The sequence below is a fragment of the Trichomonas vaginalis genome, chromosome II, assembly GCF_026262505.1.
Source record: "Trichomonas vaginalis G3 chromosome II, whole genome shotgun sequence".
In the NCBI taxonomy this organism is placed as follows: domain Eukaryota; phylum Parabasalia; order Trichomonadida; family Trichomonadidae; genus Trichomonas; species Trichomonas vaginalis.
Window position 1 is genome coordinate 11,193,574 of NC_067204.1, and position 21,989 is coordinate 11,215,562.

The 21,989-nt window shown below is 32.5% G+C and overlaps 7 protein-coding genes across 7 annotated transcripts, besides 1 other annotated feature; 5 read left to right on the top strand and 2 right to left on the bottom strand.

Moving 5' to 3' along the window:
• The first annotated feature begins 542 nt into the window (after window positions 1-542).
• Window positions 543-4,932: a mobile genetic element.
• Window positions 3,628-3,780, top strand: TVAGG3_0525540 (uncharacterized protein; the record flags this gene model as incomplete). Its single annotated transcript, XM_051237410.1, has 1 exon — window positions 3,628-3,780. One exon carries the CDS (start codon window positions 3,628-3,630, stop codon window positions 3,778-3,780), a length of 153 nt encoding a protein of 50 aa, XP_051095234.1.
• A 663-nt stretch (window positions 4,933-5,595) lies between the features above and the next one.
• On the top strand, window positions 5,596-5,919 carry TVAGG3_0525550 (uncharacterized protein; the record flags this gene model as incomplete). The annotated part of the gene is made up of 1 exon (XM_051237411.1): window positions 5,596-5,919. The coding sequence occupies one exon, from the start codon at window positions 5,596-5,598 to the stop codon at window positions 5,917-5,919; it is 324 nt and encodes a 107-aa protein (XP_051095235.1).
• Window positions 5,920-6,184: 265 nt separating this feature from the next.
• TVAGG3_0525560 (uncharacterized protein) lies at window positions 6,185-6,547 on the bottom strand (the record flags this gene model as incomplete). Its single annotated transcript, XM_051237412.1, has 1 exon — window positions 6,185-6,547. The coding sequence occupies one exon, from the start codon at window positions 6,545-6,547 to the stop codon at window positions 6,185-6,187; it is 363 nt and encodes a 120-aa protein (XP_051095236.1).
• A 366-nt stretch (window positions 6,548-6,913) lies between these two features.
• Window positions 6,914-7,505, bottom strand: TVAGG3_0525570 (phage tail repeat-like family; the record flags this gene model as incomplete). Its single annotated transcript, XM_051237413.1, has 1 exon — window positions 6,914-7,505. A coding segment is annotated over one exon (592 nt), but the record flags the coding sequence as incomplete, so codon positions are not given.
• A 345-nt stretch (window positions 7,506-7,850) lies between these two features.
• On the top strand, window positions 7,851-9,507 carry TVAGG3_0525580 (uncharacterized protein; the record flags this gene model as incomplete). The annotated part of the gene is made up of 1 exon (XM_001290679.2): window positions 8,047-9,462. One exon carries the CDS (start codon window positions 8,047-8,049, stop codon window positions 9,460-9,462), a length of 1,416 nt encoding a protein of 471 aa, XP_001290680.2.
• A 5,972-nt stretch (window positions 9,508-15,479) lies between these two features.
• TVAGG3_0525590 (uncharacterized protein) lies at window positions 15,480-17,087 on the top strand (the record flags this gene model as incomplete). The annotated part of the gene is made up of 1 exon (XM_051237414.1): window positions 15,672-17,087. One exon carries the CDS (start codon window positions 15,672-15,674, stop codon window positions 17,085-17,087), a length of 1,416 nt encoding a protein of 471 aa, XP_051095238.1.
• A 3,808-nt stretch (window positions 17,088-20,895) lies between these two features.
• TVAGG3_0525600 (uncharacterized protein) lies at window positions 20,896-21,711 on the top strand (the record flags this gene model as incomplete). Its single annotated transcript, XM_001310004.1, has 1 exon — window positions 20,896-21,711. One exon carries the CDS (start codon window positions 20,896-20,898, stop codon window positions 21,709-21,711), a length of 816 nt encoding a protein of 271 aa, XP_001310005.1.
• Between the last annotated feature and the right edge of the window lie 278 nt (window positions 21,712-21,989).

The following is a 21,989-nucleotide window of genomic DNA, read 5'->3' on the forward strand; positions in this document are numbered from 1 at the left end:
ATCTTCGGATATATTGGACGAAACCTCATGTATGCAGCGTTAAGGTCGACATAGTATATCTTTTCGTTTGAGTCGAACTTGTCGCAAACCAATGGGTCCAGTTTCGTGGAAATTCAAGTGAGTCTCTTATCTTCTGAGAAACTTCGCCTGCTATCTCATAAACATCGTCGAAGCAACCTGTTTCATATAAAACCTTCTGACCTAACTCAGATGCTCTCCAATACAAATTTGACGTCAATTGGATGTCTCAATGGAAGTTTGTTTATAGCATCTTGAAGTTCTTGCAACCTCATTGGAAGTTCTTCTGGTTCAGGTTGGTATCCGAACAATCCAACTCCTTTTGGAACTGTGTACTTCTTTTGTACTAGAACTTTGTCTGGAACAACTTTTGGTCTTGCTAACAGTGAAAAGTTTGTTTCGTCTTTTGGTACAAAAGTTTCTGTCAGCTTGTCATCTGGAATTGGTTCCAACAAACCTTTCTCGAAAAGAATGTTTACAGCTCTGACAATGTTGCACTTGCCTTTTCCGAACAATGGGTTTGTAAGACTTTCGTTCAACATGAAGTGGTTGTGGACAATTGCAATCTTCAACCATGGTAAATTGAACTCAACAACATAGTCGTCATGTGAAGAACCTTAGCTGTAGGTATGTTGACTCGGATATTGACATTTGCCAACGGTGCAATTTTTGCCAATTGACCTCTGAGAATGTACTTGTCTTCACACATAGACTCAAGATACTTCATCTTCTCATCTGTAACAAGACCAGAGTTCCTGAGACATGTAAGAATGCAAGGTTCATTGACAATTGTTTCAATTAATTGTAAATTCCATACCTTGTCAAGTCAATGTCAGACTTATTTATGAACGGGAAGTATCCAGCATGTTGTCTGACTGCTTGAGGGTTAGGTTGGTACCATTCGAACTTGACACTTGCAATTCTTCCTTCATTGCATTCAAAATGTCTGAGTCGGAGTCAACCATTTGTTCTCTCTTTGTAGTCTTGAAAGCGTCAAGAAGCATTGCAGCTGTTGTGACATTGCCATGTGCATAGTAAATGTGACCATCCAAATCTGTTACGGTTAGTCTGAGATTGTTCCTTTCTTATTTCCATCTTGAATTGCAGCAAGTACACCATGAAGCCTTCTTTGTTCTTTCCATCGTCAAAGTTTACTGTAAAGGTTTGACCAGATGTAATTTTACTTCTAACTTCACGATACTTCTCATATGCATATCTTGTTCTTTCCATGGGAGCATGTGCGTCTTCACCTTTTCTTTTTTCCTCCTCAAAGGATGCAATTGTTCGTCATGTTTCCAGTAGAACCTGGCAAAGCCGTCGTGTCCTTCAACTTGAGGTTCACTAACATCGAAAGGCATGTCCATAAGACGTTTCTTCTTCTAACCTCTCTATGTCTGTTTGGATAATTTGCGCGTGCTGTTTCCAAGTCCATTTCATAGCGAAGACCAGACAATTTGTCATAGACTTTTATGGGTCTTCCCTTCCTATATTTAAACTTCTTTGAAACTTTCCAACCATATCTTTCTAACTCTGCTTTTATTCTAGCAGATTTTCTATCCATTCTATATGGGGGCATTTCTATAAAAATAAAAAAATATTTTTTCTTTACTTTACATAACCGCCTGCTGCCAAAAGTCTTTGACGCCAACCCATACCAGCTAATGAAGGTTGACTTGGTTTAGTTGGAAACTAACCTTTGGTTTTGGTTTATCTTCAGTTTTTGGCTCACCTTCTTCTATCGGTTTTTCGTCACTTTTTGGTTCACCTGACTTTACTTCACTTGCAGGTATGGTTGTGTCGTCAACATCTTCATAAATATCATATGCCATTTGTTTTTGTTTTCCTTTCAACTTTTTGTGTTTGTTGTAAAGTTTAGAATATTTTGACTCTAAGTCAATGAGATGTTCTATAATGAACTGTTGGTCAGTGAAGAATACCTTCCCATCTGTTGTCTCGAAAGCTCCTTCAGACTTCAATATTTTATTTGTGAGAGTCTGTTCTTTTTGAGATACTTGCCGTTCCATTTCTATGAAAAGTGACTTTGTAGTTAGGGTTTGTATTTCCAGACCTGGCACTTTCTATTATTGAATTTTTCTCTTCATCTGTAAGTTCTTTGACAGGTTTTGACAATGGTTCTGAACTTTTTGTTTGTGGTGTCAAATCTACCGTTTCAACTTCTTCGGTCATTTCATCTCAGTAAAAAATTTTAGTTTGGTTTGTTTTCAACTGGTTGTTTAGTTTTTTAAGTCGGTCTAAAACTTCCTGAGGTATAGGAAGAACTTGACAAACACCGTGGTTGTGTAACTGCTGGAAGTCGACAAATCCATCTTGAACCCATTTGTCTCAATGCTGTATTGTTCATTTCATCTCCAGTAAAAAATTTTACATTCCCCAAGTTTGAGGTGGTTGCGGCGGTTGGTTATTGTTTACCCACTGTTGTGCATGGTTATATCCTCTGTTAAAGAATCTTTCACCTTGGTCCATGTAGTGCCCTGCTTGGTTATAGTAGTCATTTGCTTTGTTATAGTAGTTTCCTGCTTCTCTTCCTACATTGTCCATCCATCCTTGAACTTTTCCTCTTGTTTCAGGATTTGGAATAAGATTTGCTGCATCTCGTGCTACCTCCCAACCTTTCTGTACAGTTTGTATAATAGGTTGTGCTTTCTCTTTAAGTATACCTAATGTACTCAAAATCTTCCTTCCAATTCCAAATGCACCTCTGGCTATTGTTCCCACTGCGGGCAAAAATCTGGATGCAACTCCTGCTAATGCGCCAAATAAACCCATTTCTTATGGGTTAAAAAATGACGAATCCAAACAAGGACCCCTATGTTTCTAAAGCGACAAAGAAAGCACTCATGATAAAAATCTTTAGTTCAACACCAAATGCTTGGTTTATGGATATCTTGGAAAACATTCCGAGGTATAGAGAAGATGGACCTCCATACTGGCTAATATTTGTCGGTCAAAACACAAGATACTGTGAAGCCATACCATTACAGTCCAAAAATATTTTAGATGTGAAAACTGCTTTGACAATATTCGTTGACAAATACCATCCAACTAAACTGACATCTGACTGTGAAAGTTCTTTCAAATCAGACGATATTAAAAACTATCTGCGTTCAAAAAATGTAAACCAATATTTCATTGTCGACCAAAACCATTCTGCTCTTGGTGTCATTGACAGTTGTATAAAAATCTTAAGAGACTTAAACCAACCACAAGGTGGTGAAGCAAATGAAATGTCATATGATGAAATATAGACATTTCTCCATGGCAAAGATGAGACAAGTTTTAAATATTTACAATACCCGTAAACAAAAAGGTTTGGGAAACCACTCCCCCGAAGAAATGAAAAACAACCCCGACTTAGAGAAAGACTATATATTTAATAGTTTAGTCAAAAGAGACAAACAAGAAAGAATGCCAGGCTTCAAACTTAAGAAAGGTGACAAAGTAAAAATAGAAATACCTAAACGCGACCCATATGAAAATACTATTGACTATGACAACAATGGGAACTCGACAGGTACTCGCATTCGTGTTCGTAAAAATAGAAGAAAGTATACAAGAGAATATTATGAAGTTTTAGGCAAACATGGCAAAATGTACAGACTGCAAGCAGAAGATAAAACTACTATTGTCAGACCTCGTTTCAAACTTGTCAAAGTTCAAGGTGGTATACTTTCAAAGACAGTTCCTAACAAATATAAGACAACTCCAGACGAATATGCTAAAGAAGTTGAAAATGACGACTAAGCAATTCTATACCATGCGTAAACTGTCATGTAAGGTGGCATGTAGTCTTTACTTTGTCCCGTTGTTTGTGTATATCCTGTAACGCGATGTGTATGGTTTCCATCTCCCTGAGTGTCACTCCAGTAACAATTTATAGCAAACTGAACGTCGTCTTTAACATCATATCCTTTACCTTTTTTCAAGGCGTGCCAATCCCAAAATTTATGCTTATGCCAACCTGCTTGAGATGTACTTAAATCTACGTAGTGACTGTGTGCAGGTAAATTTTCACCTGAAATCGTTTTACTTCCACCTGTTTCCTTTGAAGAGTTTGCACAATACAAAAACCTGTCGACTATTTGAGTCCAAGTTCCAAAACCCAGAACACTGTTTCTGGTCTGGTAGAGTTCATTGACGTATAAATAGAGCCTATAGGATATACTGTTTGAAGTATTTCTGTCTTTAACGTTTGAAGCTCTGTTTTGTCAGCTTTTTTATCTAACTCATCGTTAACATATGTTTTGTCAGCTTTTTTATCATATAAATCTTGAGCAGTGAATTTAACTTTGTTTTCATCCTCCATGACATAGACATTTCTACATCTAATGTATCTCATCGTTGTTATGTCTTCTTCCGATGTTAAACCTTGTGGAAAGTTAGGAGGTTTCCAATTTAATACATCCCACCAGTTTCTTCAACCGTTCCTTCAATATTTTCTATACCAACAGTTGCGAAGAAATCGTGTGTATGTCCAACGTCACTTTTCCTGTTTAAGGTTTCTTGTAAGTTTGTAATATCAGATATGGTATGTGTATGAGTCTTTTTAGAATATTCTTTGTCAGCTCTTGTCACTTCACTTGACATTTTATTGTCAACATATGTTTTATCTGCTTTGTCATCTAACATTGCTGGTAGTTCATCTACGTCATAGATGTTATGTGTATGATGTTTTTGTGGGTATGTTCTATCTGTCCATGCGAGAATATAGTCTCTTGTTGCATCTACATATTCTTTGTCAGCTTTGTTGTCAATATCTGCTTTCAAAAGAAGTTCATTTATAGGTTTCTCGTTTAAAGTTCCTTTTGTTGGATTTATACAGACAGTATGGTTCTTATTGTCTTGAAACAGAAACTCATCTGTCATTGGGTTTAATGTCAGTTTTAAGTTTCCTTCTTTCAATGACTCAGATATCTTAGAATAGTTTGAAAAGTTTGTTGTGTTCTTATTTAGAGCTTGCATAATGAGTTGTCGGTTGTGTTGTATTTCTCTCATAGACGCTGTTTCATTTGACATTTTTATTCTAGATAAAATATGCTTCCAATAGAAAAAAAAAAATCAAGAGTTGCTACAACTAAACCATTAGATGAACTTTTTACTAATGTCGGTCAAAAGTTTGAGACAGAGACCGTAAAGCATGAAGGCTATCGTTTTGACTACCCGTTAAGATGGTTAAGAGACCCATCTGTCACAAAAGCTATTGGCTTTCGTAGAATGAAGTTTGTGTCTGTAGAAGATAAAAGTTTTCCATTTATTGTAAGGTTTCATATAGATTATATATCTGAAGGGAAACGAAAAATGTGGGAAGAAATTGAGCTAATACAAGTTGACCTTTCATCTTCTCTACAGACTGCGTTAAAAAATATAGAAGATAAAATAAATTCATGTTATGCAAAATATGCTGATGAATATGCAAATACCGAGAGCACACTTTATGTGAGAATTGTATATGACAAACAAAATTCACAAGTGTCATTTCAAATCTACGAAGACAATCCAAAGAAAGACGAACAAATATATACAGAATTCACTGCAATGTCATGGTATTATTTGCAAAGAATGTTAAATCAGAAAGTCGAACTTCCTTTAGCAAATATTTACAGTCGATATGCAAGAGATGAACCATATTTATTTAAAGATGTTTTCGACCCAGCTGCTATTATTGTTCATGCTTCATTTTCTGGCGCTCAAAACTCTTTCTTATGCTTGGCAAATGACTTTTACGAAAAACCTACAAAGCTATATGAACCACCAAGTGGAAGTATTTCAGACTTTCAAGTATGGTTTACTACAGATGGAAGAAAGAGAATAATTCCATTATACCATGCGTTTTACTTAGAACTTAGTTTCATATACAACTACTATCGAACGGTAAAAATATAATTTTTTAATACGGTTGAGGTGTTGGATTTGGTTGCCAACTAGACTGTGGTGCAGGTTCAGGCTGTTGTATAACAGGAGCTTGTTCTTCTGGTTCAGGGTCTTTAGGTATAATACCAACAAACTGACCTACCCTTTTACCAATATTTTTGACTCCGTTCCAAATTCCTCTTCCTACGGTTTTTATTCCATTCCATATACCTCTTCCAACATTTCGAAAGAAGTTTCCAATACTACTGAAGAAACCCATTTTACTATATGTAAAAATCTAATGTCCGCCTAGTCTCTTACGTTTCCTGTTGAGTTCCATAGCATTCTTTAACTGGAGCTCATACATTCTGTTTCTCCTCTGGTAGAAAACATATTCTGGGTCAACTCCTGTGTTCGCGTCATCTGCATAAAGTTGTTTATATCCCACTTCAGGGTTTGTATAAAACTCTTTCCATCTCATATTTGCATACCATGGTGGCAAACCTAACGCAGCGTCATTTGACATGGCAGTTTGCATTTGTACATCTGTTGGCACTTGACCATAGTTTGCCATTGCAGTTTGTATTCTAACTTCATTTGGAATATTCTCTGGGTTTGGTTGTCCAGGTTGCTGTGCATTCGCTAAGTTCTGTGCGTCCATTTAATATTAGATAAAAATATCTCTTACGAGTACATATACTGAACATTTGCAGGCATTGGTTCATCTTCATATTCTCTATATCTTTCTGCCACGTCAAATAAGTAAATGACACAATGGAAAAAACCTAAAACAAGTAGTCCTATTTCAAACCACATTTACTTACTAGTAAAATTTCTTTGTTATGACACTTTCTCCAGTTTATAGGACCTCTCTCATATTCTATCTTATCGTATCTAAACTCATAGTCATGTATGTCCTCTAACCATCTCATGACACTTTCCAAACCACTTTTATCGGATGTAAAGTAAAAGCATGGATGGTTATGTAAAACGTCTAAAGTTTCTAAAGAGTCTCTCAAAGTCCAGTCTACTTGGTATTGAAAATCCCATGTGTTATAGAACGGCGGGTCCACTATAAAGAAAACATTTTCCTTGTCTTTATATTTTTCATACAAATCTGTCCAATGACATCTCACAAACTCTATACCCTCAATATATTTTTCTATGTCCTCTTTGAAAACATTTGTATAGTTAAGATATAAAACTTTTGACATAAGTGTTTCAATGTCATGAACTCTTATAGCACCACTATATAATAGTCTAGCAGATATACTATCCCAGTCTATATATTCTGCTTTTTTCAAAATCTCTCTCACAATATTTTTCTTATCTAATGGTATACGTTCCATCTTACCTATAGGTATCTTTTCTTTTAACTCTTTCAATATATTGTTTGTGTCTGGAATATGTTTGAGACGGTTCATATAGTTGTCGAAGTCATTGCATATAATCTTTGAGTCAGGAAATACGGTATGACATAAATGGGATATATAGAAACTTCCACCGAACAAATCTACAAATGTTAGACCATTCGGTAGTTTCTTAAGTTCTCTCAATAGAATATCTTTACATTTACTCTTATTTCCAAAGAACGGTAACGGTGGTTTTGTAAAATTCATTTATATATAATAATAAAAATGTTTTTCCCTGAAAAGTGACAGAAAAGTGACAAAACATGAAAACATATATAATTTGTGAAAAGCGACACATTATATAATGTTTTCGACCCAGAAGAAGGCTTCTTCCCAGAAGCAATGGAGGAAGAAGAAGAGTCCTCCGAATAAAAACTTCATTTATACTAAACATCAACATCAGGGCTAGAAGGCACGAAGTGCCTGGAAGCCCCACTACCTTTTTTTTTTTTTTTTTTTTTTTTTTTGCTCTGATTTACATTTCCGTGTTTATGAATTTTTGTTCGAAATTTTTCGTATGCAATCTTGCATTAAAACTAAGTTTGTGATCTGCGACGATAGACCTCCTTTAATAATTTTTGCCGAATTTTTGGTGTCGATCTCGCGTCGAAATGCGAGGTTTTGTCCGATCAAACTGCGAAAAATGGCCAAAATTTGAGAGATAATTACAGGCGATGCCGGAGATAATGACTTAATTGAGCAAATTCAAGCACGTACAACAGAGCAAATCAACCAAGTACACACAACAATGGCCGATTTACTTAACAACAGACTCGCTTCTCTACAAAAAGCTCTTGATATTGCGCTCATGCACACAACATCAGATAATGCACCAAAACTCAACGAAGTTTGGGCAGTTACATCTCAAAACAGAGCTGCTCTCGTCAATGCAATGACAGAACAATCACTTTTATCAAGAAGAGTCGATGTTTTGCAGCAATTAATTGATAATTTGCAGCAAAATCCATCAAATCCTGAATCTCCGAACCGTCCAATGCTTTCAAGCATCATGGCACATCAAACAGCAGCAACACGTGCAGGAATGTTGATTCCGTTAGACAACGACATTCGTGCAAAAGAACATCAAAAACTAGAAAAAACAGTTGACCATCTTGGCGGCCAAATCGATGCTGCTCTTCAAGATATCCTTCGAATCAAGAACGCCGTCAACAGGAATGAGAAAGATGTTAGAGATGTCGTACTCGCAATCATCGATGAATTCAAATTGATCAGAACAAACGCGAGTGGTTTAGAACATCTTCCTCCACTTAATTTGGCAACATGTGTCCCCAGTTTCTTCAATAATCCAAGCTTCACATTTGCACGTGTTGGTGGTGACGATGAATCACCAGATGAATCTGATAGATCTAGCTCTCTTCCAACAGGATCAGGCACATCAACACTTGAAAGAATGAGACTTGGAAGAAGAGGAAGATACAGAGAAGACAGCGAAAACGAAGACATGATCAGTGGCGAAATTTCAGAAGATGACATTGGCATAAAGAAGAAACAGTCAACAACGTTCTTCAAGACTAAAAAGATCTCTGGATTGATGCATATAATTTCTCGACAGCCTAACTATAACTCTCCACCTCCAAAGCTTGATATTGATGACAAGAAATCAGTGAAAAACGATGACAAAAAATCAGTTAAAAGTGAAAGTGAAAATGATAACATTTCAACACAAGTTTCAGGTAATATTTTGTATGTTGGGAATACGTCTAAATCGCAGCCAGAGCAGACAGTTGTCCATGTAATTGAAAAGGAAACATCGGAACAGTTGAAAGGACAAATGGAACTTTTCATCAAAAACAAAAATGAACTTATGTCAGCTGTTGAAAGAAAAGTTGATCGCGATTTTGTTGAGAAAGTATTTAACAAGTTCAGAGTTATCATCAACGGATTGAATGAACGAGTGAAAGAGCTTGCATCGTCTATGGATAAATTCGCCACTCAAAAGGACGTTCAGACAGTTGCCGAAGTTTTGTCACAGACAGCAGCGATGGTCGAAAAATCATCTACAAAACAAGGCAAACTTCCTGTTTCTAACTTCGGCGGAAGTGGAGATTTCGTCTATGGTGATGATGGTTCTGCATTTGTTAAAGAAACTAAGAAAGAATCATCTGAATTACCTCTTCTTCAGAAATCAAATAACAACAGATAATTATTATTGTTTTTGTTTTTATTATTTATATTTCTATGTATTTTTATTATAAAAATTTTTTATATTTATCTGAAGAATACTATCTTGTAGTATTCTATTCTTATCTTCTATTGTTTTAATTGATTGAAACTATAAATTGAAATCATGTTTTCAACAAGAGAAATGTCAGTTTTTTGTTAAACACATTTGATTATTCAGATATAAGAGTTAAAGTGTCCAAATGAGAAATTTTCGAAAAAGTGACATCGCTGTAGGCGATGTCACTTTTTCTTATGCTTGAACCTCACCTTATATTTCAATATAATTAAATATTAGAAAACGAATTCTCATTTCAAATTCTAGACCTTTTTAAAAATAATGTAAACTAAACAAAAATTCTATGATAAAAAAATACCCATCAGATGTCCATTTTTTATTATTTTTTTTAATACCCAGAACAATTTGAAGTGATTAGTATTAAAATATATATATATCATTTAACTTAACGATAAAATAAATCATCTTAATGAGGAAGGTGTGGAAACACCGTCTTTCTCCTCATTGATGAAAGATTTTGGACAGTGCTTTTCCAAGGAGAAACGGCAATTTTGGAACATCTATAAAAGAAACACTTGAATCTCCTACTAAAGATTGCAAAATATGCGTTAGAAAATAGGATATACAACTGCAGAAAAGAAACAGAGTACATTTATTGTTTTAACAAACAAAAGAATAATTTCATCAATCAATGAATTAGATGATCAAAATTTCGATCAAAAACACGAATCATCACTTTAGTTCGGGAAATAAAGTTATCCAAATTTAATGAAGCATAGTATTCTGTGTCAACATTAACAGGAGGCTGAGGATAAGGAAATAATGAACTAACTTTAGTTTTGAGTTTTTGGATAGATATATGGCGCTGATTCGATATATCAATGTATGTTTTGTAATTTGGCTCACTAAGGAAATGATTTTGAAGAAATGCTTTTTTAAGTATTAATTCATTAATCATCAACCTAAAATCAGTGACATGATTAGGAAAAACTATTGAATTTGTAAAATTAACGAGGTCCTGATTTAATTGAGTGGCAAACATGAGCGATCCGATTTTTTCTGTAAGTTGATTTTCTAGCTCTTGAAGCTGCTTGATTTTCATTGTAAGCTCATAATCGATTAGTCGATAGTTTACGCCACAATCGAATACATTGCCTGTAAAAAGATAATTGGCTGGCGGAATAGAATTGATGAAAGATTCGGTATTATTGAAAGCAACTAAGATTTGTTTATTGATCCCTGTCGAATTTAATATGGAAAATATTTCCTGGAATTGTTTTTTGCATAGAATTAGTTGATTTTCAAAATTGGTTTGGAAATATTTGATTTGATTAAATAAACCAATATTTTCCTTGATTAATTCAGAAATTTCTGGGAATATCGCTTGCTGGCAATCATTCAAAATAGTTGTCATTCGTCTTATAGCAGCTTGGGTTTGATTATAACGAGGTGCCATTGGTATTACAGGCCTAGGCAAATCAAGTGAGTGTAATCGGAAAAGATGGCGATTGCAGAAACTGTGCAAATTCAATCATGAGATTTGAAAAAAAATGGACGATGTATTCTCCAAGAGGTATCAAATTAACCCTATTAAATTTCTCAAGTGAACTCAAATGATCCAATCTCTTCAAGTACATCTTGTTAAAATTAGTGAGTTCTCTTTCTAATATATTGAGGTCATTTCTTAATTTTTTCAGATCTTCAATTGTAAATCGTCTATTTCCATGAATAAAATCATTAAGCGCCTGCGAAAGCAATGTTATTTGCCAGCCTTTTATTGGAATAAATCCTATAATATCTACAGTAAGATCACCTTCATTTTGTAAAAATAAATTTGTTGAGTATAATTCAAGTAATCATTATAATAAGATGTAACTATTTCTGTTAATGTTTGTAATTTCTGGATTAGAAAACAAATATATGGGAAATATTTTCTGACGGGTTGATTAAATCTTTGAAGGTATTGAAATTGGTCCTGCAAACGTAAGTTGTAGTCATAGATTGTTCTATGAACATTATACAAGTTAGTATTTGTAAACATTAAATTCGTAAAGTTTAACATTATTTGATTGAATACAGCGTTTTCATTAGCAATAGATTGAAGAATTCCTTGATATCGGCTCTGGTTTTTAAGAATAAGATTTGATATATCATTCAAAGAAGTTGATAAATGATTATTGATTTGAGTCAGTTGGCTCATTATTGTAGATGGTTTAATGCTAATATCTGACGAATTATTCCCAATTATCAGTTCTCCATTAGCGATTTGGCTATAGGAAAGTTGCTCCATTAGAATTTCATTGTGAACATTATGACCAATACAAATCGAATAAGTTAGTTTAATTCTTTCAAGATGTGGCCAAGGACAAATTCTATATGTTCTTGCCAAGTCTTCAATGAATTCATTTGAAATAGGATCTGAATCATTAAATTCCTCAACTAGCTTTGGAATCACGTAATAATAAATATATATTTGTACAAAATAAACAAGAAGTTCGATAAATAAAGTAACACCATCAATAACAATATAAATAACGCATTCTGATTTATCTGTTGTAACTTTTGCAACACTCAGAATTTTATCAGTAATGTTTTCATCGTAAGGAAGTGTTTCATTGTTATAGATTTTCTCAGCTGACTCAGGCAAAGCTACAAAACAAATAATAATTATGAGAAAGGTAAAAAAGTGAATTGGAACAAAATATATATCTTGGATATCATTGATTGATTTTGGGCGCAGCGTGAGACTATCTTTTGTGAGACTGTTATAGGAGGTGAACTTGTATTCTGCATTTGAATTTAAAGAAATTTTGGATTTAGAAGTTACACCTGAAAGTGGAATGCATGCAAAATATTGATTGATTTGCGCTGATATTTTCGTCAATTCGCTTTTGTCGGGGAACCTTTCTTCATTGATATGCCAAAAAATATCAGCAATTTTTTCATGATCAAGTTGATTAGTTATATGACGTGGCATGCCGTTTTGATATTCTTGTAATGTATCAATAATCGTTTGTAAATACTCTAAAAGTGTTTTTTTTCGTTCTTGATTTCTTGATTAAAATTATAACTATGATAACAAACATTGTAATGAAATATAAAAATTGTAAAATCGTAATAGATAATTTAACTCTAAAATATGAATCAAAATCAGAAGGTTTTTTAATACCATTTGGAAGAGTTAGATTTGTGACGTTAAGTTGGTCCGACATTGGGTTCTTCGGATTTTCTTGCCATTTAAAGTCTCCATATAAAAGGACAACTTGGATAGCAAGTAGAATGATGGAAAAAATTTTTACAAAGTAATTATAGCGGTATATGTTTTCAAGAAAGTCTAATAAACGCCCAGCAACATATCGGCCCATTTATTGTTTCTTTATTTTTTGTAAAGATTGATAGCTTTACAATGAATACTGGAAATATTTTATAAAACTATCAATCTTTATCAAGAATTCCAAAATAGAGGAATTATTGAAAATCGTCCCACCTTTTCAATTTTTACACTATTATTAAAATATGTTATATATGAATTGACAAGCCAACAATCCAAAAATTGTCGAATGACAATATATTTGATTTGAGATATTTACAAAATTTAGCGGTGCTTTATTCAATATGATTTTATGATTGTGATTGAGAAAAATTTTGTTACGAATTTGAATAAATATAAATATACAGTTGTTTGGTAAAATCGATATTTGGAAAAACGACATAAAAATTTTTATTGAATTATATCACTTTACAAAACGATAAGAAAATTTTTATATCAATGTTTGATAGAGAAGGCTTTTTTACAATATCTCACCAGAGATGTTATAAGCAAATTACTTCAAGATGTAGTTATCTTGTTGATAATTCTGAAGAGTATGTAAATCATGTTATTGATCTTAGTGAAAAATTATATAATCTTGACCCTGATCTTATTCCAACAAAACTTTACTCATATTATGCTCAAGCACAAGACAAATGCTATACTTTTTTAAAATTTATAAAACCTCATTACATTTCTAAACAAGAATTTGAAGAAATTTACACTTATTTAGCAAATTCGTCAGATCAAATGTATCAATATCTTGAAGGATTGAATCAAGCATATTCATACAAATTTACGTTTTTCAAGTTTATCTTACCATATATTTATTTCAGTAATCAAATCCAAAATTCATTACAAATGAAGATTGCTGATTATTATAATAATATTGACCACAATGCATGGGATTTCGTTGATACTGTTCATAAACTTATGAAATTTCTTGCTGAAAAAAGTAAACTTTACAAACAACGAGTTACTGAAAATGGATTAGATAACACCCTTAGCAATGATTTAATTCGATATGTTACAAACTTTCAGCCACTTGCATTAGGTAGTTTCTTAACTACAAAAGATGAATGAAAAAGTGCCCTTGAATTTGCTGTTTCAATTGAAGAACTAATTCACAAATATCCCACAAAAATTCCTGAAATTCCATACTACACGAAATCGCTCAAACACACATTGATCCATGCATCTCTACATACAAAATTTTACATTGTTACAATGTTAATTCAATTGCTGAATTGAAACAGTTTTTAAAATTAGATTAAAAACTAATTTTTGTATAAATTGATTTATAATTTTCTATCAAGAAGTCAGAGTATAAGATATATCAGTGTATTTAGTTAAATAGCATTGGATCTGTTCTCGAACGCAATTCAATAATTTATGACGACATGAATAAAAAAATCACATTTTTGAATAAGCAACCCTGGATAATTTGAAAATGTTGAACAAAAATTTATGTTATTCACCTATCGAAACGGTAAAAAGATAGAGTATGACGTATATATTCTACGACCTTGTTCATCATAAAAATACTAATTCTATCATAGGGAAAAAGTACTATCAGGTGTTTTTTATTGAATAGTTGTAAACTAAGCTTGTGATCATTTAAATTTCGAACTACCGGATCTAAATTGTTAATGTTTATTGAATAATATTCATCAACAAGAGGCATAATAATTGTAAATTTTCGTTGATTGTATTTCCGCTGAACCAACTTTTGACAAATTTACAATGAACGAGAAGAACTTTCACCGAGAATTATCGCCGTTGGTGATTCTGGTGTAGGTAAAACTAGTTTAATTCATCGTATTAAGAGTGGCTCTTTCCTTGATCAGACCGTTCCGACGATTGGAGCAGGAGTAAATCCAATAGATGTAGAAGTTGATGGAAAAGTTATTTCATGAAGATATTATTTAATTTAATTTTATGCTTCGAAATATTATTCTTGATTTAATACTATGATTCGTATTTTAGGTAAATATTCGGACCTTGAACCCAAGAAGAGGAACTTCCTCAAAAATCAGATACTGATTGTTGAAAAAAGACTATAAAGCATGTTCTTTTAAGTCTATGTTACTTATCTGTGATGCCATAACTGAACAGGCATCATAGAAGAACTCCCTCAACAATCAGATACTGATTGTTGAGGAAAGACTTAAAAGATTGCTCTTAGCATTCTTTGAAGTCTTTTGTTCCTCATCTTGGGCTCTATGTCTAAGCAAAACCCAAACTGAGGAACAAAGTCGACAATCAGATACTGATTGTTAACAAAAAACTTCAGAGACCGTTCTTAACAGTCTTTGAAGTTTTCATACTATTTTCAGGTAGAGTATCTAAGCGAGTTCCCAAGAAGAGGAACTTTTAAAAAATTTCGACCTTGAATCGAGAATTTATTGGTAAACTCTTATTATTTATTTTATAATATCATGTAAATCTATTAATTTGACTCAATGTAGTCTTCAAAATTATACAATTGCGAATTAATGACTCTAATTTTTTGTGAATCTTCTAAATATCTCGTTTTTCGAATTTCGTATCGTAGTCGACATCTTCATACAATATATTTTTCTGCTCTGATTTACATTTCCGTGTTTATGAATTTTTGTTCGAAATTTTTCGTATGCAATCTTGCATTAAAACTAAGTTTGTGATCTGCGACGATAGACCTCCTTTAATAATTTTTGCCGAATTTTTGGTGTCGATCTCGCGTCGAAATGCGAGGTTTTGTCCGATCAAACTGCGAAAAATGGCCAAAATTTGAGAGATAATTACAGGCGATGCCGGAGATAATGACTTAATTGAGCAAATTCAAGCACGTACAACAGAGCAAATCAACCAAGTACACACAACAATGGCCGATTTACTTAACAACAGACTCGCTTCTCTACAAAAAGCTCTTGATATTGCGCTCATGCACACAACATCAGATAATGCACCAAAACTCAACGAAGTTTGGGCAGTTACATCTCAAAACAGAGCTGCTCTCGTCAATGCAATGACAGAACAATCACTTTTATCAAGAAGAGTCGATGTTTTGCAGCAATTAATTGATAATTTGCAGCAAAATCCATCAAATCCTGAATCTCCGAACCGTCCAATGCTTTCAAGCATCATGGCACATCAAACAGCAGCAACACGTGCAGGAATGTTGATTCCGTTAGACAACGACATTCGTGCAAAAGAACATCAAAAACTAGAAAAAACAGTTGACCATCTTGGCGGCCAAATCGATGCTGCTCTTCAAGATATCCTTCGAATCAAGAACGCCGTCAACAGGAATGAGAAAGATGTTAGAGATGTCGTACTCGCAATCATCGATGAATTCAAATTGATCAGAACAAACGCGAGTGGTTTAGAACATCTTCCTCCACTTAATTTGGCAACATGTGTCCCCAGTTTCTTCAATAATCCAAGCTTCACATTTGCACGTGTTGGTGGTGACGATGAATCACCAGATGAATCTGATAGATCTAGCTCTCTTCCAACAGGATCAGGCACATCAACACTTGAAAGAATGAGACTTGGAAGAAGAGGAAGATACAGAGAAGACAGCGAAAACGAAGACATGATCAGTGGCGAAATTTCAGAAGATGACATTGGCATAAAGAAGAAACAGTCAACAACGTTCTTCAAGACTAAAAAGATCTCTGGATTGATGCATATAATTTCTCGACAGCCTAACTATAACTCTCCACCTCCAAAGCTTGATATTGATGACAAGAAATCAGTGAAAAACGATGACAAAAAATCAGTTAAAAGTGAAAGTGAAAATGATAACATTTCAACACAAGTTTCAGGTAATATTTTGTATGTTGGGAATACGTCTAAATCGCAGCCAGAGCAGACAGTTGTCCATGTAATTGAAAAGGAAACATCGGAACAGTTGAAAGGACAAATGGAACTTTTCATCAAAAACAAAAATGAACTTATGTCAGCTGTTGAAAGAAAAGTTGATCGCGATTTTGTTGAGAAAGTATTTAACAAGTTCAGAGTTATCATCAACGGATTGAATGAACGAGTGAAAGAGCTTGCATCGTCTATGGATAAATTCGCCACTCAAAAGGACGTTCAGACAGTTGCCGAAGTTTTGTCACAGACAGCAGCGATGGTCGAAAAATCATCTACAAAACAAGGCAAACTTCCTGTTTCTAACTTCGGCGGAAGTGGAGATTTCGTCTATGGTGATGATGGTTCTGCATTTGTTAAAGAAACTAAGAAAGAATCATCTGAATTACCTCTTCTTCAGAAATCAAATAACAACAGATAATTATTATTGTTTTTGTTTTTATTATTTATATTTCTATGTATTTTTATTGTAAAAAGTTTTTTTATATTTATCTGAAGAATACTATCTTGTAGTATTCTATTCTTATCTTCTATTGTTTTAATTGATTGAAACTATAAATTGAAATCATGTTTTCAACAAGAGAAATGTCAGTTTTTTGTTAAACACATTTGATTATTCAGATATAAGAGTTAAAGTGTCCAAATGAGAAATTTTCGAAAAAGTGACATCGCTGTAGGCGATGTCACTTTTTCTTATGCTTGAACCTCACCTTATATTTCAATATAATTAAATATTAGAAAACGAATTCTCATTTCAAATTCTAGACCTTTTTAAAAATAATGTAAACTAAACAAAAATTCTATGATAAAAAAATACCCATCAGATGTCCATTTTTTATTATTTTTTTTAATACCCAGAACAATTTGAAGTGATTAGTATTAAAATATATATATATCATTTAACTTAACGATAAAATAAATCATCTTAATGAGGAAGGTGTGGAAACACCGTCTTTCTCCTCATTGATGAAAGATTTTGGACAGTGCTTTTCCAAGGAGAAACGGCAATTTTGGAACATCTATAAAAGAAACACTTGAATCTCCTACTAAAGATTGCAAAATATGCGTTAGAAAATAGGATATACAACTGCAGAAAAGAAACAGAGTACATTTATTGTTTTAACAAACAAAAGAATAATTTCATCAATCAATGAATTAGATGATCAAAATTTCGATCAAAAACACGAATCATCACTTTAGTTCGGGAAATAAAGTTATCCAAATTTAATGAAGCATAGTATTCTGTGTCAACATTAACAGGAGGCTGAGGATAAGGAAATAATGAACTAACTTTAGTTTTGAGTTTTTGGATAGATATATGGCGCTGATTCGATATATCAATGTATGTTTTGTAATTTGGCTCACTAAGGAAATGATTTTGAAGAAATGCTTTTTTAAGTATTAATTCATTAATCATCAACCTAAAATCAGTGACATGATTAGGAAAAACTATTGAATTTGTAAAATTAACGAGGTCCTGATTTAATTGAGTGGCAAACATGAGCGATCCGATTTTTTCTGTAAGTTGATTTTCTAGCTCTTGAAGCTGCTTGATTTTCATTGTAAGCTCATAATCGATTAGTCGATAGTTTACGCCACAATCGAATACATTGCCTGTAAAAAGATAATTGGCTGGCGGAATAGAATTGATGAAAGATTCGGTATTATTGAAAGCAACTAAGATTTGTTTATTGATCCCTGTCGAATTTAATATGGAAAATATTTCCTGGAATTGTTTTTTGCATAGAATTAGTTGATTTTCAATTGGTTTGGAAATATTTGATTTGATTAAATAAACCAATATTTTCCTTGATTAATTCAGAAATTTCTGGGAATATCGCTTGCTGGCAATCATTCAAAATAGTTGTCATTCGTCTTATAGCAGCTTGGGTTTGATTATAACGAGGTGCCATTGGTATTACAGGGTTAGGCAAATCAAGTAGAGTGTAATCGGAAAAGATGTCGATTGCAGCAAACTGTGCAAATTCAATCATGAGATTTGAAAAAAAATGGACGATGTATTCTCCAAGAGGTATCAAATTAACCCTATTAAATTTCTCAAGTGAACTCAAATGATCCAATCTCTTCAAGTACATCTTGTTAAAATTAGTGAGTTCTCTTTCTAATATATTGAGGTCATTTCTTAATTTTTTCAGATCTTCAATTGTAAATCGTCTATTTCCATGAATAAAATCATTAAGCGCCTGCGAAAGCAATGTTATTTGCCAGCCTTTTATTGGAATAAATCCTATAATATCTACAGTAAGATCACCTTCATTCTTGTAAAAATAAATTTGTTGAGTATAATTCAAGTAATCATTATAATAAGATGTAACTATTTCTGTTAATGTTTGTAATTTCTGGATTAGAAAACAAATATATGGGAAATATTTTCTGACGGGTTGATTAAATCTTTGAAGGTATTGAAATTGGTCCTGCAAACGTAAGTTGTAGTCATAGATTGTTCTATGAACATTATACAAGTTAGTATTTGTAAACATTAAATTCGTAAAGTTTAACATTATTTGATTGAATACAGCGTTTTCATTAGCAATAGATTGAAGAATTCCTTGATATCGGCTCTGGTTTTTAAGAATAAGATTTGATATATCATTCAAAGAAGTTGATAAATGATTATTGATTTGAGTCAGTTGGCTCATTATTGTAGATGGTTTAATGCTAATATCTGACGAATTATTCCCAATTATCAGTTCTCCATTAGCGATTTGGCTATAGGAAAGTTGCTCCATTAGAATTTCATTGTGAACATTATGACCAATACAAATCGAATAAGTTAGTTTAATTCTTTCAAGATGTGGCCAAGGACAAATTCTATATGTTCTTGCCAAGTCTTCAATGAATTCATTTGAAATAGGATCTGAATCATTAAATTCCTCAACTAGCTTTGGAATCACGTAATAATAAATATATATTTGTACAAAATAAACAAGAAGTTCGATAAATAAAGTAACACCATCAATAACAATATAAATAACGCATTCTGATTTATCTGTTGTAACTTTTGCAACACTCAGAATTTTATCAGTAATGTTTTCATCGTAAGGAAGTGTTTCATTGTTATAGATTTTCTCAGCTGACTCAGGCAAAGCTACAAAACAAATAATAATTATGAGAAAGGTAAAAAAGTGAATTGGAACAAAATATATATCTTGGATATCATTGATTGATTTTGGGCGCAGCGTGAGACTATCTTTTGTGAGACTGTTATAGGAGGTGAACTTGTATTCTGCATTTGAATTTAAAGAAATTTTGGATTTAGAAGTTACACCTGAAAGTGGAATGCATGCAAAATATTGATTGATTTGCGCTGATATTTTCGTCAATTCGCTTTTGTCGGGGAACCTTTCTTCATTGATATGCCAAAAAATATCAGCAATTTTTTCATGATCAAGTTGATTAGTTATATGACGTGGCATGCCGTTTTGATATTCTTGTAATGTATCAATAATCGTTTGTAAATACTCTAAAAGTGTTTTTTTTCGTTCTTGATTTCTTGATTAAAATTATAACTATGATAACAAACATTGTAATGAAATATAAAAATTGTAAAATCGTAATAGATAATTTAACTCTAAAATATGAATCAAAATCAGAAGGTTTTTTAATACCATTTGGAAGAGTTAGATTTGTGACGTTAAGTTGGTCCGACATTGGGTTCTTCGGATTTTCTTGCCATTTAAAGTCTCCATATAAAAGGACAACTTGGATAGCAAGTAGAATGATGGAAAAAATTTTTACAAAGTAATTATAGCGGTATATGTTTTCAAGAAAGTCTAATAAACGCCCAGCAACATATCGGCCCATTTATTGTTTCTTTATTTTTTGTAAAGATTGATAGCTTTACAATGAATACTGGAAATATTTTATAAAACTATCAATCTTTATCAAGAATTCCAAAATAGAGGAATTATTGAAAATCGTCCCACCTTTTCAATTTTTACACTATTATTAAAATATGTTATATATGAATTGACAAGCCAACAATCCAAAAATTGTCGAATGACAATATATTTGATTTGAGATATTTACAAAATTTAGCGGTGCTTTATTCAATATGATTTTATGATTGTGATTGAGAAAAATTTTGTTACGAATTTGAATAAATATAAATATACAGTTGTTTGGTAAAATCGATATTTGGAAAAACGACATAAAAATTTTTATTGAATTATATCACTTTACAAAACGATAAGAAAATTTTTATATCAATGTTTGATAGAGAAGGCTTTTTTACAATATCTCACCAGAGATGTTATAAGCAAATTACTTCAAGATGTAGTTATCTTGTTGATAATTCTGAAGAGTATGTAAATCATGTTATTGATCTTAGTGAAAAATTATATAATCTTGACCCTGATCTTATTCCAACAAAACTTTACTCATATTATGCTCAAGCACAAGACAAATGCTATACTTTTTTAAAATTTATAAAACCTCATTACATTTCTAAACAAGAATTTGAAGAAATTTACACTTATTTAGCAAATTCATCAGATCAAATGTATCAATATCTTGAAGGATTGAATCAAGCATATTCATACAAATTTACGTTTTTCAAGTTTATCTTACCATATATTTATTTCAGTAATCAAATCCAAAATTCATTACAAATGAAGATTGCTGATTATTATAATAATATTGACCACAATGCATGGGATTTCGTTGATACTGTTCATAAACTTATGAAATTTCTTGCTGAAAAAAGTAAACTTTACAAACAACGAGTTACTGAAAATGGATTAGATAACACCCTTAGCAATGATTTAATTCGATATGTTACAAACTTTCAGCCACTTGCATTAGGTAGTTTCTTAACTACAAAAGATGAATGGAAAAAGTGCCTTGAATTTGCTGTTTCAATTGAAGAACTAATTCACAAATATCCCACAAAAATTCCTGAAGTATTCCATACTACACGAAATCGCTCAACACACATTGATCCATGCATCTCTACATACAAAATTTTACATTGTTACAATGTTAATTCAATTGCTGAATTGAAACAGTTTTTAAAATTAGATTAAAAACTAATTTTTGTATAAATTGATTTATAATTTTCTATCAAGAAGTCAGAGTATAAGATATATCAGTGTATCTTAGTTAAATAGCATTGGATCTGTTTCCAAACCAATTGTAATATGTTAGACATGAATAAAAATCACATTTTTGAATAAGCAACCCTGGATAATTGAAAATGTTTGAACAAAAATTTATGTTATTCACCTATCGAAACGGTAAAAAGATAGAGTATGACGTATATATTCTACGACCTTGTTCATTCATAAAAATACTAATTCTATCA